General features: G+C 42.1%; 3 protein-coding genes and 1 long non-coding RNA gene across 5 annotated transcripts; 3 read left to right on the forward strand and 1 right to left on the reverse strand.

Moving 5' to 3' along the window:
- Positions 1-642: 642 nt before the first annotated feature.
- LOC9650101 (polygalacturonase ADPG2) lies at positions 643-2611 on the reverse strand. Its single transcript, XM_024673332.1, has 8 exons — positions 2105-2611; positions 1999-2055; positions 1701-1871; positions 1614-1634; positions 1356-1563; positions 1097-1287; positions 931-1044; positions 643-858 (listed from the first exon to the last, which is right to left on the reverse strand). Exons 1-8 carry the CDS (start codon positions 2609-2611, stop codon positions 643-645), a joined length of 1485 nt encoding a protein of 494 aa, XP_024529100.1.
- A 203-nt stretch (positions 2612-2814) lies between these two features.
- Positions 2815-4024, forward strand: LOC9650102 (histidine biosynthesis bifunctional protein hisIE, chloroplastic). The gene is made up of 5 exons (XM_002968080.2): positions 2815-2996; positions 3053-3298; positions 3367-3465; positions 3516-3658; positions 3707-4024. The coding sequence occupies exons 1-5, from the start codon at positions 2832-2834 to the stop codon at positions 3912-3914; spliced, it is 861 nt and encodes a 286-aa protein (XP_002968126.1). The 5' UTR covers positions 2815-2831; the 3' UTR covers positions 3915-4024.
- Positions 4025-9528: 5504 nt separating this feature from the next.
- On the forward strand, positions 9529-11420 carry LOC9631271 (calmodulin-binding transcription activator 3). 2 transcript variants are annotated; one of them, XM_024673488.1, is made up of 9 exons: positions 9529-9616; positions 9672-9803; positions 9864-9979; positions 10033-10254; positions 10309-10501; positions 10564-10913; positions 10971-11039; positions 11119-11219; positions 11269-11420. In XM_024673488.1, exons 6-9 carry the CDS (start codon positions 10566-10568, stop codon positions 11303-11305), a joined length of 555 nt encoding a protein of 184 aa, XP_024529256.1. In that variant the 5' UTR covers positions 9529-9616; positions 9672-9803; positions 9864-9979; positions 10033-10254; positions 10309-10501; positions 10564-10565; the 3' UTR covers positions 11306-11420. The 2 variants fall into 2 exon arrangements, with proteins under 2 accessions (XP_024529256.1, XP_024529258.1); XM_024673490.1 differs by lacking the exons at positions 10309-10501; positions 10564-10913; positions 10971-11039; positions 11119-11219; positions 11269-11420 and having other exon boundaries at positions 10033-10248.
- An 829-nt stretch (positions 11421-12249) lies between these two features.
- Positions 12250-12522, forward strand: LOC112345848. Its single transcript, XR_002992189.1, has 2 exons — positions 12250-12408; positions 12464-12522. It is a non-coding gene; the product is annotated as an uncharacterized LOC112345848 (long non-coding RNA).
- The last annotated feature ends 4362 nt before the right edge of the window (positions 12523-16884 follow it).

The following is a 16884-nucleotide window of genomic DNA, read 5'->3' on the forward strand; positions in this document are numbered from 1 at the left end:
ACAACGCTGCTCTTGGCTTGAGTTTTCGCACAAATTCTCGCGTCTTGGACATGTGCCACTGCCGTGTGGGTCCTCGTCCTCATTTCGCAGCAAAGCAGCGCATGTTCGTCCCGCAACCAACACCACGCTTTGACGATGCGCTTTCATCCATTGGCTCGGGTCTCTTAGATCCAACGCGAGAATATGGTGTACTAATGGCAAGCTGTTCTTCTCTTTTCTTTTCCAATGGCAAGCTATTTTCGTCTCTCTTTCAGTACTCGATCTTTCACTGGAGTAACTTTTTTCCGCGTTTCGCCTCGACATGGAATGATTAAGAAGACTTGGTGAGCTCTTCAGTTTTTTATTTTATTTTGTTCGATCTGTTTCCAGATTTTTGAGCTTCCAACGTGATCTTTCCCTGGAATATCTTATGCTGCCAGATGTTCCCAAAGGTTATTTTTTCTTGTTTCCGGTCACAAGCACCGAAGCAAAGCATCATTTGTTTTTTCTTGCTTGCCAGCTACAAAGGCGCAGCAACAGTGACACGGAGAAGTAAAGCTGCGCTATCGTGTGCTCCAGCCAGGACTAAGATCCAAAACTTTTATACTTTATAATCGAAATAGACGCAAATAGACATCAAAGATTGGAAATATAAGTTGCAACCTAACTTGAACTTCTGCAATCTGAGGTGTAGCCTTGAACATTCTCGCAAACCGCTCCAGCCGCCTTTCCAGAGCTGCCCAGGGTCAGCTTGACATTGCTGAAGTGGATGTTCGTGCATGCGCCGCTTGAGCTGCAGTGCAAGTTGATGCCGTCCGGAGATGCCGAAGTGCCCACGATATTCGAGTACGTAACTCCCTGGATTGTTAGAGACGACCCCTGGTTTCACAAAATCATACAAACGTTAGCAAGTGAGAAGAGACGGGGTGTGTCGAATATTTGATATCTCACCCGCTTCTTGCCACAGCCGCCATCGCAGTAGTTTTGATCGATAATGATCGGGTTCTTCACGTTGTCCATGCTGATATTTTCAAATATCACATTGCTCACGTAACCTTTGCCACCCTACATTCATGCAGTTTCGTCAAAGTGTTTCGATGGTTTTACCAACTTTTACCTGCCATGTCTTGATCCGTACGCCATTTGTGGCCGCGTCGATCTTGACACCTGAGACTTGAACGTTGGAAACGGTGGCGTAAGACCCGCCCTTGCCAAGGCTTCCGATGCTGATGCCGTGACCAGGGCCGCATCGCCCGCCCAAAACCTGGATGTTGGAGCTCCCAGAAACAATCGACACGCAGTCGTCACCTTCAGATATGTGTGCAAAGAAAAGATAGTTAAAACACTGATATCAGAATCTGATATAGGAAAGTTACCGGCAGAGATGTCTCCGTCTCTAACTACAACATTAGTGCTCCCTGAAACGTGAATACCATCGGTGTTTGGGCTGCTTTCTGGAGAATTTATCACCACGTTTGTTGCCTGGATGGCCTGAGAGTCCGAAAACGTAATGTGGATTTGGGGACTGTTGGTTATGGTGATGCCTTCCACCTTGATGTTCTTGCTGTCCTCAAACCTCACAGCCTACAGTAAATCAATCAATCACGCAATCATGCATATAATCTAAACTTTACCGTGGGAGCATCTGTGCAGCGCTGGTGCAAAAATTCACAATTTACAAGTCAATCTCTTATTTTTTTTGGGAATCTAAGAAATCTTACCTGGCTTTTGTCTTTCTTACAGGAATGAGCCCACCAATCTTGGCCGTTGCCGTTGAAAGTTCCGCCAGTCAGTGTGAAGTCCGTCACCTTAGTGAACAGGAGCCAGCTTTTCTCGGAGGAAAACTTGGACAGCCACGCACTCCTTGGGATGGCATGCAGAGTTCCATCCACCTGAAATATTGATATACATTTTAGGATATGAAACATCATGTGATATGTGATTAACCTTCATTGTGACGCTGGTACACTCTCCAAACGAGATTGGGCTGAGGTAGTAGCCCGCCGACGTCGATGGAACCAAGATAACGGCATTGTCGCCGGCTTGGCATGCTGCATTGTAAGCGTCTAGGAAGGCCTGCAAATCGGAAATTATAAATCAAAACATCGTAAGATTGATCACATACCTGGGCATCATCGTGCTTTCCATCGCCGACAGCTCCATAGCTCTTGACGTCAAACTCTTTGCCAGTGAGCGGTGACGAGCTCCTGGGTGGTGGCGGCGACCGTGGTAGCGTGACAGAAGGGGGAGGAGGAGCCTTGGCTGGCGGAGGAGATTTAACCTTTGGAGCCTTCGGAGCCTTTGGAGCTTTCGGAGGCTTTGGAGCATGATGGGGTGGCAGAGGAGGTTCATCTTCAAACGGAGGAGGAGATCTAACCTTTGGAGCCTTCGGAGCCTTTGGAGCATGATGGGGTGGCGGAGGAGATTCATCTTCAAACAGAGGAGGAGATCTAACCTTTGGAGCCTTTGGAGCCTTGTGTGATGGTGGTGAATGCTTGGGCGACCAATCTCGGTCCCCATCCCTGGGCTTCTTCTTTCCAGTGTGATCGTGAGATGCTAACGCACTTTGGCCACAGCAGCAAGCAATAGTAATGGCAAGAAACACACAGAGGAATATAGATAAATTCGCCATTGTTGCCTATTTTCTCAAAAACAATTTTGCTATTTTATAGTCTTTTTTTTCTACCATAAATTATCTGCAATCTGATTTTGTAATATTTATAATTTAGAGAAATTTTTATCGTTCGAGAAATAAAAATACTTTCGTGTTTATATGGGTTATTGGTTTAGTTGTTAAAGGAGAGTTTTTTTTAACAGCTTGTTAACAGAGAGTTAGGGTTTTAGTGGCGGCAATGCAGCAGCAATGCGGGAAGGAAATGCCCGCGATCTCGCGCAGTCCGGGCTTCTCTCGTAGATTTCCTCCGGCGCAAGTGTGCTTGAGCAGGAGATTCTCTGGCGCAGCGTCCAGAGCTGCCACTAGAGCTCTCGCGAGATCGGAGCCTGTTTCTACTGTGGAGGTAAGGATTATAATTCTTTTCTGGGATTTGGTAGCGCTTAGGAGATCCATGCGCAGGTGGAGGCGCTGCTGGATTTGATAAAATGGGACAGCAGTGGCTTGGCTGTGGCGATTGCGCAGGATGTTGACACTGGGGCGATTTTGATGCAGGGATTTGTTAATCGGGACGCTGTCTCGGCCACGATTGCGTCCAAGCGAGCGACGTATTTTAGTCGAAGTCGTCGATCTCTTTGGACCAAAGGAGAGACGTCATCCAATTTTATTGATGTTGTGGATGTCTATCTCGACTGTGATAGAGATTCGGTACGCTCTTTCTTTCATACTTTTGTGAGCTCTTATCGAGCTTTTGTTTTCGTGTTGTTCCTCTACAGATTATTTACTTGGGAAAGCCTGACGGGCCGACTTGTCACACAGGAGCTGATACGTGCTACTTTACTCGTGCTGCTGATATCCTCCAGAACAAGCCTCTGGTCTGTGTAAACTCACAATATCGTTCTTCCACTGATAGGTTTTTTTACAGATCGGAGAGAATGGATTGGCAACTTCTACCTTGTACGATTTGGAAAGAGTTATTCAACAGCGGAAGTCAGAGCCCGATGGGAAAAAGCCGTCGTGGACGAAGCGGCTTTTGCAGGACCAGAAGCTGCTTTGCTCCAAGATAAGGTGTGCTCTGCTTTCATGCCTCTCGCGCTTGACTAGAAACTTTGGCAGGGAGGAGGCGGGTGAGCTGTGCAAGACAGTGGAAGAAAACGAAGGCAGGAAAAGGACTGTATCAGAAATGGCCGACGTCTTGTACCATTCGATGGTGCTGCTTGCAGCGCAAGACGTGAAGATGGCAGAAGTTATGGAAGTTTTGAGAGCGAGATTTTCTCAATCAGGCATTGAGGAGAAGAGCAGCCGAGGCAGGAGTTCAAGTTGAGGGATCTTTCAACTCAGGCCATAGATGTTGGAACTTCCAAAATGCAAGACTCTAGCACCAACATGTATTTCATTCTAGAACGTTATGTAGGATTGTGCTTACAGTCCAGATATGGGACCCTTTACAACATTAGCTAGTTAGGTAGTTTCTGGGAATGGAGGGCACACAGTTACAAATCGGTGGAATGTGTGGTGCGCAACGTTCAAACTAAAGTGGACCTCAGGGCTGTCTTGCTATATTTAGCTGTAAAAAATATCGCTCCCGCTGTAAAGGAGAGTGTTTTTAGAAAGCCATATTGTGCAACAAAGGCATCTACAATCTGATTTATCGCTATAATAGCTATTTCCAGTGCGCACGAGGTATATGGTATTATTGATAAAAGATTTCTTAGACTTAGAGAGATTTGTACTATCACATAGATCGGTTGGTTTGACGCTAAATGTATGTATTTGGTAATACTAAAAGGAAGCTTGACTTATCATATTTATTTAAAATGTAGGTCCTATCGGATCGATTCACGGTGACCGTGACTTGTAAGAAATCTACATATTTTGGTTGAGCATAATTGTTTCCTCTTTTATATTAAGATAGATCAGTACTAGGTTACACTATACATTAGTATATTTATTATTTGTTTCCAAATATCATTTCCAAATTGTATTTAAGTATTTGCAACAGAGAGTGACATATTCTTTTACCTTTTTATTATATCCACCTTCTATTGTTTAGTTTTCTTATATTAGATTCTCTTTGAATTGGCTGTGATATCTGAATAAACTACTACTATGTACTAAAGTCCCGGAGCAAAGTGAGATGTAACAAAGTTAATCAACCACTTCAAGGACGTCTAGCTATATCTTTAGTTTCACAAATTGACACATGACAAAGTGAGAAAAGCTTATGTCTTGCAAACATATGGTGAGCCTTAGCACCCACTATAGTGGTTCTTACCACCGGAGAGTGGAGGGTTCATCCCAGCGAACTATAGCTGGGCAAAAAGAAAGTAAGAAAAAACAACACGTCTCTTTTGGGCAAACCATATAATGAAAAAAGAACAAAACAGTGGATATACCGAAGATTACACTCCTTAAAAAAAACGTGGAAAGCTCGAGGCCGTGCAAATTGACGCAAATGCATGGCTAATTTAGCGTCTACCCGGGTACAGAATGCGCCGCCTGCGCCTCCCCTCAAAAAATACACGTCCCCACGGTGAAAAAGAAAAAACGAGAGAGAGTGCTTCGTTTCTTGCTTCCCCACTAGCTCCCACTATTTCTCTACTCTGATCCCAGTGTGTCAACACGGAGAGCTTTGACACTTGGCTTCCCATCGATTCAATTGCTCACATGATGTTTTAGTTGGATGGTGTGCCGATGCTTGTTCCAGGAATGCATCCCTGGTAGTCCGCTGCTCTAAAGTGTCGTCCTCTTGCTTGACCAGGCCATTCTCGATAGGTTCACAAAACTTCATTCCATCCACTCATGTCTAAGCTCACGACAGGACTGAGAGCCTTCTGGCTGAGGAACATGTCTACAGATAGTTTGAATCGAGCCACCACCTTGTCCAGACCGAAAGAAACTCCCTTGAGTTTCCGGCAGAAGGGTGCAAGAAAGCTTCCAGACGCACTGGAGCTCTGTATCCACCTGCATGACCCGGGAAAACTTGAAGGTACTGAACAAGAACAATGTGCTCACACGCACTATAAGTCATGATAATACAAGTGAGGATACCATCTCAAATTTTTCTTTTTGGTTTTTTTTGGAGAGCTCTATGTACCCTTCCAGTAATGTAGTCTGGCAGCATTAACATGCTGCATTGTTATTACGCCCAGAGAAGAGGATCCAAATTTTCAATGGAGCTACTGGAATAAGATCAGGAACCAAAGTGCTGCAATGGTGATGGCTTTGTTGTGCCTAGGAATTACAAGCAAACCTTGAGCCTCTCGTGACCCTCACAAGCAGCTTGGATGTCTTTCTAATTTCTCCAGTTGTGGCCATCCTTCAGAAAGTATTTCAAGGCCTTGTGATCAAACAACAACAAGGATCTGCCTAGTAGCGGCAATTCAATGTGACACAAGCAAGGAGCAAGGAGCACTCACTAGCAGGCTTGTTAGGAGAAATGGAGTTCAATTTGAAACCATAACTCTGATAATTTGAAGCATCACAAATTTTATATGGTTTAAACTATGATGAAGAGGTAAATGTTTTATATTGTATATCTTCTTTAAGCAGAGCAAAAGAAGAAAACTTAGGTGAAATGGAATTATACTTAAGCTTAAGCATCTAAAAAAGAAAGACCTGACTTAAGCAATGCCTGTCATAAACAAGTGTAAGGAAGTTAGGAACATTTATAAATTTATGTAGTATATAAGTAACATTTAAACGTTCTGGAAAATAACCCCCACTCAATATTGCATGCATTTACATTAAATTAACTATAGTTTCTTCCACTTATGACTATTTGTGCAAAGTAGAGTTGAGAGAGTGACATATGTTTATTCTTACTTACGCCTTTAGGGTTTGAGGCTAAGTTCTTTTCTATTCACTTCTCAATCTTTTTCTTTTCTTCTTCTCAATACTACATTCTTGTTTTTGTTTGTTTGTCACTATTTTGCTAGTAGGGGTAAGAATGCGAGTATAGGCAAAAAAAACTTTATTCAAATTATCAAACACAAACTTCCTAGATGATTTGCCTCATATTGAAGTCTGTGTTGCCTCAATCCTTGTTATCTCACATCTTGGATCTTGAAATTAAACATCACTCACCTTGCTGTAGCATCACCATCTCAAACAAAAAATCAATTGATAAAATAGTTAGTTGTATTTAGTAATCCATTTTCTCTTGAAGATAACTAACAAATTTATGAATGTTAATAATACAAAAGTATAACCATCTCATCAACACCATTTTATCAAGATTAATATAACATTGAATTTCCAATGAAGGTCTAACAGATTATCAACCATTTGACTCACACAGATGAAAATTTTTACTTTCTTAATATCCCCATAGAGAAAATATTTCATCTCACTTTAATTTTAACTCCACAATATCAAGATTGTCAACATTAAAATAAAGTAAAAGAACCACCACTTTTTAACAATTGAGCACAACTCTTTAGCAATTGAGCTAACTAAAGTTAGACACCTTAGTAATATCCAAAATTAGTTCTTCCAATTTCAACTTAGTTATATATAATATATCACTAATGAGTGAATTATCATGTTTAAGACTCAATGTAATCTAACATTATAAGCTAAACTCAACTAAGCAATACTAACAAAGTTAAGCTTACATGCTATAAAAAAAGAAAACCATACCAACCCAACAATACCATAGTAAAGCAAGTCTATCATTGTTAAGCCTAAACAAAGTGTAAATAGTCCTTAAATACAAACCATGTCTAGGAAGGATCCACTAATGCTATAATAAACAGCTAAGTACTAGTTTATTTACCAGTTTCAAGAACTTAAGAGACATTTAACTTTACCTACAATAATATAGTAATGACTCAAATTATAACCCTTATACATCATCTGACAAGCCCAAACAAAAATTCATATAAAATGGTACATCCCAAAATTCACACTCCCTAAGACAATACAACATGAGTATAATATAGTACATGATAGTTTATATTAAAATTCAAGAGACATATATGAACCCACAACAACTAAATATGTACATAATAAGATTTTTATTTACATATGTAGTTGCCATCACATTAAATAGTAATTCTTTGATTTCAAATGTAGCACATGTAATTTTTAACCTTATACTCCATGGCCATAAAGCCAAATCTAACCTTTGAACAAATGTAATGGAGTGAAACTTAGTTTTAGAGCATTGAGCCATTGAAAAAAAGGATGGAATTGAATTCCCAAAGTATGTAACTAATAAGTATATGAGCATTCAACAACCAGATGTTTTAAACATTAAATTTTTATAAGGATTTTTGTGTATAAGATATTCAATAACAAATTTATAATTCAAGCAAGATCTAAATTTTTATGTGAATAAAAATTATTTAAAAACAACTTAAAGTATTTGGATCTCAATGCTAAGATTGACACATAAAACAAAGCTAAATATAGTCTAATACAATTTTAATATAGTAGTGGGTTAACACAACTTCACTAGATTATCCTTATAACTTGCTAAATATAAAATAGTGCTAAATCATAAATCTAAACATAGGAACAACACTATTGTGTTTTGAACACTCTTATAAATGTGCTTAATTGATATAGCAAGTGTAATGCAAATATGGTAAGCTATTATTTTATGTTTATCTAGTCTAATTGCATATATGATGACTAGTGATGAAATGATTTCTACATTTTGGTCCTAAATGAGACTAACACAAAGGGCATGATAGCAAAGGTGTTTGAGAGACACGGTAAACTAGCATCTAGCGATATTGAGAGATTAGTCTCAATATCGTGGGAGTTCTTGATACTAACAAGTGTAAACTAATGATGCGAGTTTCTCAAACTAGGCCAAATATGCTCAGCAAGAAACACATAGAGTTCCTACCTTATGTTTATCCAATTTAAGTGTAAGGTCATTGACCAGTTTCTCAACTAGCTCAAGTGGGAATGATAAAGGAAACCAACTGTACCGACTTCCTGCCATCATGGCAATAAGGAAAGAGTGTATGTAAGGACTGGCCGATAAATATCTTTCGATACCCAAAGTCATATTTGTGATAGTACCACTACAATGTCATTCCTTGGGGATATATAAGAAACTCATGTAAACACTGGATATTTTCCCAAGAATGATAAGTGGTAATCATTGTAAAGTGATCAAACTAATAATACACATCATCTTTAAGATTTCCATATGAGAACTTTGGCCGGCTATAAAGATTGCCAACAAGAGCAAGAGGAGTTGCACCACATGCCATGAATGTTGCTATTAACTGAGTTTGATTGTTCAACTATAACTACATAGAATTTAGTAACTATACCAATTGTTACTCTATAGTCAAAAGATGAGGAGGAGGAGGAGGAGGTTGCTTCTCTGTTATAAAGATGAATGAAAAGAAGAAAAACAAAAGAAAAAAAAATTGAAAAATTACAAAAAAAAGAGAGATTTAAATGATGTAAAAGCCTAAATTAAAAGCATTCAACAATCAAAGTTGCCCCTCACCTCCACTAATATGAATGCATAAAATATAGAGATGGAATATAAATATGTGCATATTCAATCAGCTTAAAATCCTAATTTATATACATGAGTGAGTGATATGGATTCAATGGCTATCAAAATTCCACTACACTAATATTAGTATATATTATTATAGCCATACACTTGGACCATATATATATATATATATCCATGATATATCTAGTCTCTTCTGCTCCAAACTCCAAGACAAACTCCAAGTGGTATAAAATGTTTAGATATAAACAAATTTATAGTGGTAGAATATCTACTTTTGTAAGGGCAAAAAAGGTTCTTTTCCTTATCCGTTTGGCAGCACAAAATATCATATTCTTTACATGGTGGAATGTGTGGTGTGCAGCATTCAAACTAAAATAGAAATGCTTCTCACGGTCCTTGCTATATTTAGCTGTTAAACTGATAGGTTAAAATATTAGAACTTGCGGAGCTCTTTGTCATTTAAGGCCCTGCGATCATTGGGGCTTGCGAGAGGCTTGAGTTTGAGATGGCGACTGTTCGCGGGGTACCGCAGCAAGGTGAGTGGAGGCTAATTTTAAGATCAAGACTGAGGATAACGAGGATCTAAGGCAGACTTCGACATGGGGCAAATCGTCCAGGAAGCTTGCGCACGATGGCTCAAACCACCCGAAGTTTGTGACATACTTCGCAATTATCAGAGATACGGTTTCGATCTCAACCCTGTTCCTCCTAGCAGGCCTGCCAGTGAGTGCTCCTTTAGGCTTTGCCCTTTGCTTGTCTCACACTGACTTGCCACGCTACTAGGTGGATCCTTCAACTTGTTTGATCGCAAGGCTTTGAAATACTTTCAGAAGGATGGCCACAACTGGAGGAAAAAGAAAGACGGCAAGGCTGTTCGCGAGGCTCACGAGCGGCTCAAGGTTTGCTTGTTATGAACGAGGCCATCACCATCCGTTCCTGATCTTGTGTGCAGTCTGGGAGCATTGACGTGCTGCATTGTTACTGCGCCCGTGGAGAGGAGGATCCGAATTTTCAACGGAGCTACTGGATGCTGGAAGGGTACATAGAGCTCTCTACAAAAAAACAAAGAAAAGAAAAAAAAGAGAGATGGAAATCCTTCTCACTTGTATTATCATGACTTGTATGTAGTGCTTATGAACACATTGTTCTTGTTCAGTACCTTCAAGTACACCAGGTCGGTGTTAAGGTGCTTTTCTTTTTCTAGTGCTCGAAGCTTTTCCTTTTCCAGGGTCGTAAATCTGCATATAGAGCTCCAGAGCATCTGGAACCTCACGCAGAGTCACCCTCAATATTATCCTCGGAGCATGGCGATTCAAGTGACGATGTTGAGCAACTCTCCTCAAAGTATTCGATTCTGCCGGAAACTCAGGGGAGTTTCTTTCAATCCGATATTGATCTTAACGACCTCTTAGACCGTCCAGGTATACGAGTCAGAGTGGACATTTTGCTATCTGACACACGGCTCGATTCAAACTATCTGCAGACATGTTCCTCGGCCAGAAGGCGCTCACTCCTGCCGTGAGCTTGGACATGAGCGGATGGAAAGAAGTTCTGCGAAGTTATCGAGAGAATCCAACGAATGGCCCCGTCAAGCCAGAGGACGAGACGTTAGAGCAGCGTACTACCAGGGATGCATTCCTGGAACAAGCCTCGCCCATAAAGTTTGAGGATGGAATGTTCAAGTTATCACCAAGAGCGAGTCTAAGTCCTAAAGCGATCATGGAAGTCTTATCTCCTCGGGGTCTGGGTCGCCAACCTCAGACACATTTCGAGGCTCAGCTGCGTGCTGCCACCGCTGAGAACGCCATGAAAACAGCACAAAGCCTCTCTCCGGTGTGAATTACATAGTCAGTTCTTTCGTTACATGTAATCTCTAACACGTCCATGCAGACAAAACGTGTTTCCTCTCCTCCGCCTGCGCAAAACGTCCTTGTGGATATGGGGCGTGCTTCTCAACAGGTATTTAAGTTCCGCTTTCTCTCGCTGGCGAATCGACACGGGGAGCGCACTGGTTAAAAACTCTAAGCTTGTCAAACAGGAGGGCAGAATCAAGCAACTGGCTAGTTTTGCACGATGGGCGCTCGAGCCCGCGCCCGCGGGCTGGAGCTCAGTTTGCCTCCTTCCAACGAAGAAACCAAGGTTTCGTCTCACGTATATATTTATCTCGCCTCTAGATTCTAAATGGCAGGTTCTCGTCTCCGGGACCGCTGGACGTGGGTAAGTGAGGCACCACGAGGTCGTTTGATAAACAAACAAGCCTGGCTGCGAGATTGGTGATGTGGGATTGCCAAAGGCGTGTAGCGTTATAATTTAAGAAAATCTAAAACAGTTTAGTTCAAAGCTTTTGTTCTTCTCGCGCAATCCGTAACAGATTCTGTGGCGTGACCTGCCGTCAGAGCGCCCGCGAGTAGATCAAAGCCTGTTTCTACAGTGGAGGTAATGCTTTCTGTCATGCCGCATTTTCCTGGGGGCGCTGCCAGATTTGATCAGCAATGGCTTGGCTGTGGCGATTGTTGACACTGGAGCGATTTTGATGCAGGGATTTGTTATGAGGACGCTGTCTCGGCCACGCTTGCATCCAATGTCTATCTCGGTCGGTATACACTTTCTTTCATACCTTGTGAATTTTTATCGAGATTTTCTTTGTTAGATTATTACTTGGCCTACTTGTCCCACAGTATCTGATACGTGCTACATTGATATCCTCAAGAACAAGCCTCTGGTTTGTGTAAACGGACAATATCTGAGGAGTCAAGTTGAGGGATCTTTGAACTCTGGTAAGTGCACTCTTGTTTTCTCCATTTTGAACTTAAAGCTATGTGTTTCTTGCACAGGGTCATAGATGTTTTAAACGTCCAAAATGCAAGCATCTAGCACCATGTAGTTCATTCTAGTATGTTATGTAGAATGGAATGCAGGGCTCACAGGGCATATGCCTTGGGTACAAAAAACCAAGCAAGTGGTGAGAGTTTATAGTGGGGCCGAAATTTCCAGAAATCGACGCTGGGCGAAAGGGCAAAAGTCCTTTTTCTTTGATCAAAATATTACCTTTACATGGTCAAACTAAAGTGGTGGAGGCGGCTATTTTTAGCTGTCAAAGAGGCATTGTTTTAGATTGATTTTTGTGTTTGAGATGGCGATGCCGCAACAAGGTGAGTGGAGGAATTTCAAGATTGAAGACAAGAGATAACAAGGAGATTGAAGACTGGGAGATAACAAGGATCTGAGGCAATCGTCCAGAAAGCTTGCTCCGATGGCTCAAGCTACCCGAAGTTGGCAAGATACTTCGCAATTATCAGAGCTACCGTTCCTCCCAGCAGGCCCACCAGTGAGTGCTCCTTTGCTCTCCTTGCTTGTGCCACACTGACTTGCCACGCTACTAGGTGGATCCTTGCTCTTGTTTCATTGCAACGCCTTACAGGTAAAGTTTATGCTTTCTCTCGCTGGCCTGTGCTCAAGAACTTTAGTGGCAGTACCAATTGGACACGGAGAGCGCACTAGCTAGAAAATCAAGCGACTCGCTAGTTTTGGACGATGGGCGCTGGCAGAGATAGGTAGCAACAATACAGATGCGGTCTCGAGCTCCATTTGGGCAGCCATGGACGATTACAAAGAAACCACTTGCACTCATAAAAATCACGTGAGACAAAAGGGAAAGTGCAAGTCGTCTTTGAGAGCTAGGGCTTTAGTGCTACAATGTAGCAGTAATGCGGGAATGACATGCCTGCGATCTCGCGCAATCCGGGCTCCTCTCGGAACTGTGGAGGTAAGGATTGTAATTCTTTCTGGGATTTTGTAGCGCCTAGGAGATCCATGCGCAAGTTATGAGAAAGAGATTTTCTCAGTCAGGCAAAAAGAACAGCCGAGCGTTCAAGTTGAGTGATCTTTCAACTCAGCTGGGAAGTGCTCCATATTGAACTTAAAAGTATGTGCTTCTTTCCCAAAACTTCCAAAATGCTTTGTATGCGTATGCCCAAGGGCATACTTATAAACAAACCGAATAAGTGGGTGGTGGAATATCTAATGGTGGAATATCAATTTCACATCGGGCCAAAGGTTCTTTTCCTTTGATCCTTGGTTCTTGGGTGATCCTATGCTTTTTAGTTGGGCACCACTTATAGTGGCTGCCTTTACATGGTCGAATGTGTGGCGTGCAACATTCAAACTAAAGTGGAAATGCTCCTCAGGGCATCTCTAGTGTCTTGCTATATTTAGCTGTGAAACCGATAACTATGAATCAAATATCAAAACTCGCGACTGGCGCTCCCCTGGTTTGATTTTGTGTAGATGGCGACTGTCCGTGGGATGCGGCAGCAAGGTGAGTGGATGCTAATTACAAGATCGAAGACTGAGATAACAAGGGTCTGAGGCAAAACAGACTTCGACATGAGGCAGATCATCCAGGAAGCTTGCGTCCGATGGCTGAAACCACCCGAAGTTTGCAAGATCCTTCGCAATTATCAGAGCTACGGTTTCGATCTCAGCCACGTTCCTCCCAGCAAGCCCGCCAGTGAATGCTCCTTTCTCCTTGCTTCGATTGTCACATGGACTGACTTGCCAAAGCTACTAGGTGGATCCTTGCTCTTGTTTGATCGCAAGGCTGTAAAGTACTTTCGGAAGGATGGCCACAACTGGAGAAAGAAGAAAGGCGGCAAGGCTGTTCGCGAGGCTCACAAGCGGCTCAAGGTTTGCTTGTTATTCCTAGGAACAACGAGGCCACCACTATTGCGGCACTTGGTTGTATGCAGTTTGGGAGTATTGACGTGCTACATTGTTACTGCACCCATGGAGAGGAAGATCCAAATTTTCAAAGGAGCTACTGGATACTGGAAGGGTAAAAAAAAAGTGATATGGAAATCTCCTCACGTGTATTATCATGACTTGTAGTGCTTACAAACACATTGTTCTTGTTCACTACCTTCAAGTACAACAGGTCGGTGTTCTGGTGCTTTTCTTTTTCCAGCTCGAAGCTTTTCCTTTTCCAGGATCTTGAATCGGCATACAAAGCTTTAGAGCATCCGGAAGCTTTCTCGCACGCAATGGATTCGCCTCTGTTGAGTTCTGTCGGAACTCAACAAGGTCCAAGCTATCAGCAGGGGAGCTTGTTTCAGCCCGGACAAGATGGTGGTATTCTGGAAGATTGTATTGATCTTAACGACCTTTTAGACAGTCCAGGTATATGTGTGACTAGTCAGAGTGGACGTTTTGCTTTCTCACACACAGCTCGATTCAAACTATCTGCAGACAAGTTCCTCGGCAAGAAGGCCCTCACTCCTGCTGTGAGCTTGGACATGAGCGGATGGAATGAACTTCTGCGAAGCTATCGAGAAAATCCAACCACTGGCCCGGTCAAGCAGGAGGATGAAACTTCAGAGCAGTGCACTACGAATGCATTGTTAGGACAAGTCTCGCCCATGAAGTTTGAGGATGGAATGTTCAAGGAATCACCTGGAGCGAGTCTAACTCCCAAAGCGATCATGGAAGTTCTATCTCCTCGGGGTCTGGGTCGCCAACCTCAGACACATGTCGAGGCTCAGCTGCATGCTGCCGCGACCAATAATGCCATAAAATCCCTCTCTCCGGTGAGTGAATTAGATAGTCAGTTCTTAATCTCTAACACGTCCATGCAGCGCTGGCAAGAGACTATTTCCTCTCCTCGGCCTGCGCAAAACGTCCATGAGGATATGGGGTGCGCTTCTCAACAGGTAAAAGTTTATCTTGCTGCTGCGCCTGCCACTAAAGTCCTTGAGCACAGGAATTCGACACAGGGAGCGCACTGGTGGAAAAATCAAAGCTTGTCGAATAGCTCGCTGGGCAAAATGAAGCAACTGGACGATGAACGACGAAATACAGGTGTGCTACTTGCACGGACGCTGGTCACAAACGTTTTTCAGTGCAGCAAACAGTTGCAATAACAAGCAACGCATAGAGGAATAGACATCTCCTTATATTAAAAAGGTACTTTTGTAATGAAAGAGTTGCCACTAGACACTCATTTAGCATTGAATTCACATTAATCCATTTTATGGTAAAATGCCTTAAAATATAAGCATTCTGCCACCAAATGGTTTTTACGTTAGCCACCACTGGATCAAAACAAATGGTTTTTAGGTTAGCCACGAAGTTGAAAAATAAAGATTAAGGCTATAAACTTTTATTTATGGATCTAGACAGTTTGGTGGATTTATTGCAACGATGGTGGATTTTGCCTAGGGTTACAAAGATTTTTATGATTGAGGTAAAGAGGGAGCATTTCTACAATTATTTACAACTAAAGATAATATGTTAAATTTTTTAATTGTTCTGATTGTTTTTCTAATATGTATATTTAAATTTTGATTTTTTATTAAAATTATTATTATTTAAATGTTTTATATTTTATATTTTACAAGGTATATAAAAAGTATATTCTTTTCTTTTAGAATATACAAGGAATTTTGATGATGTGGCAGCCTGCCAAACATGAAAAAAAGAGAGGAAATCCTCCAAAATCACCCTAATACTTACCTTTAACATAAATTTATAGTTAACTTCAATTTAATATAAGAGTAATACTACTCCTGTACGAATGCTACCTCGTGCAAAGGCCTATCACAATGGAGCTCATACGCTTTTGCTGTTTCTCTTGCTGGAGTTTGACGTTCACCAGTGTCAAGAGAGGAGAGGAGGGAGAAGAGGATAGATTGTGCTCCACGAGAGAGGAAGAAGGAGAGGGCTGAGCTGTGCAAGACAGTCGGACAAAACGAAGGCAGGAAAAGGACTGTATCAGAAATGGTCTTGTACCATTCGATGGTACTGCTTGCAGCACAAGATGTGAAGATGGCGGAAGTTATGGAAGTCTTGAGAGCGAGATTCTCTCAATCAGGCGTTGAGGACGAGAACAGCCGAGGCAGGAATTCAAGTTGAAGGATCTTTCAACTCAAGTGGAGAGTGCTTTTCCATTTTGTTTTAGAGGGCTGATCCCATATGTGTTTCCCTCACAGGATCGTAGATGGCTTGACCGATGGAAGTATCAAGCACCAACATGTTTTTCATTCTAGTAGCCTTTACATTTACATGGAACATGTACAAACAGACCGATCAAAGTGGGGAGAAAACCAAGAAAACTGAATTAAGCGAATTGAAATTTTTTATTTTGGTAGTGGGGTGGAATATGCATTTTCATATATCCATAATCAATCCTTGACGTACCAACGTGTTGGTTCTAAAACAATAATATAGTGGAATGTTACTTTTAGATGGTGGAATGTCTACTGGTAAAGGTGTTCTTTGCGTCAAATTAAGAACATGAAAGTTGTGCAGAGTTCCTCAGCACTATATTTAGATTGCATATATTTCTGGATGACCATTTGGTCATCAAATTATTTGCGTCAACTGGCCAATCAAAGCTCGCGGGTGGCAGGGGGCTCTCGTAGTTAGGCGTTCATGGGGGGATGCCATGGCGGTGGTGTGAAGCTGCTCCCACTGTTTTAGATTAATTTTGTTTTTGAGATGGCAACAGGTGGAAGAGTCTATAAAATGCCGCAGCAAGGTGAGTGGAGGCTAGTTTCAAGGTCAAACAAAGACTCTGCTATCTGAGCAGACCTCGACATGAGGCAGATCATCCAGGAAGCTTGCGTCCGGTGGCTCAAACCACACGAAGTTTGCGACATACTTCGCAATTATCAGAGCTACGGTTTCGATCTCAACTCCCTTCCTCCCAACCGGCCCGCCAGTGAGTGCTCCTTGCTCCTTGCCTTGTGTCACACTGACTGGCTTGCCATGCTACTAGGTGGATCCTTGTTCTTGTTTGATCGCAAGGCTG

Source organism: Selaginella moellendorffii, unplaced genomic scaffold, assembly GCF_000143415.4.
Source record: "Selaginella moellendorffii unplaced genomic scaffold, v1.0 SELMOscaffold_10, whole genome shotgun sequence".
Lineage (NCBI taxonomy): Eukaryota > Viridiplantae > Streptophyta > Lycopodiopsida > Selaginellales > Selaginellaceae > Selaginella > Selaginella moellendorffii.

Bases quoted from the DNA above. Each gene is read 5' to 3' on its own strand.
- LOC9650101 (XM_024673332.1), bottom strand. From the start codon at position 2,611: ATGGCGAATTTATCTATATTCCTCTGTGTGTTTCTTGCCATTACTATT. The intron at 1,564-1,613 runs GTAAAGTTTAGA...GATTTACTGTAG, and splicing joins GCTGCACAGATGCTCCCACG to GCTGTGAGGTTTGAGGACAG. The intron at 1,045-1,096 runs GTAAAAGTTGGT...GCATGAATGTAG, and splicing joins TACGGATCAAGACATGGCAG to GGTGGCAAAGGTTACGTGAG.
- LOC9650102 (XM_002968080.2), top strand. From the start codon at position 2,832: ATGCAGCAGCAATGCGGGAAGGAAATGCCCGCGATCTCGCGCAGTCCG. The intron at 2,997-3,052 runs GTAAGGATTATA...ATCCATGCGCAG, and splicing joins AGCCTGTTTCTACTGTGGAG to GTGGAGGCGCTGCTGGATTT. The intron at 3,466-3,515 runs GTCTGTGTAAAC...GTTTTTTTACAG, and splicing joins TCCTCCAGAACAAGCCTCTG to ATCGGAGAGAATGGATTGGC.
- LOC9631271 (XM_024673488.1), top strand. From the start codon at position 10,566: ATGTTCCTCGGCCAGAAGGCGCTCACTCCTGCCGTGAGCTTGGACATG. The intron at 10,914-10,970 runs GTGTGAATTACA...ACGTCCATGCAG, and splicing joins CAGCACAAAGCCTCTCTCCG to ACAAAACGTGTTTCCTCTCC. The intron at 11,220-11,268 runs GTTTCGTCTCAC...TCTAAATGGCAG, and splicing joins CTTCCAACGAAGAAACCAAG to GTTCTCGTCTCCGGGACCGC.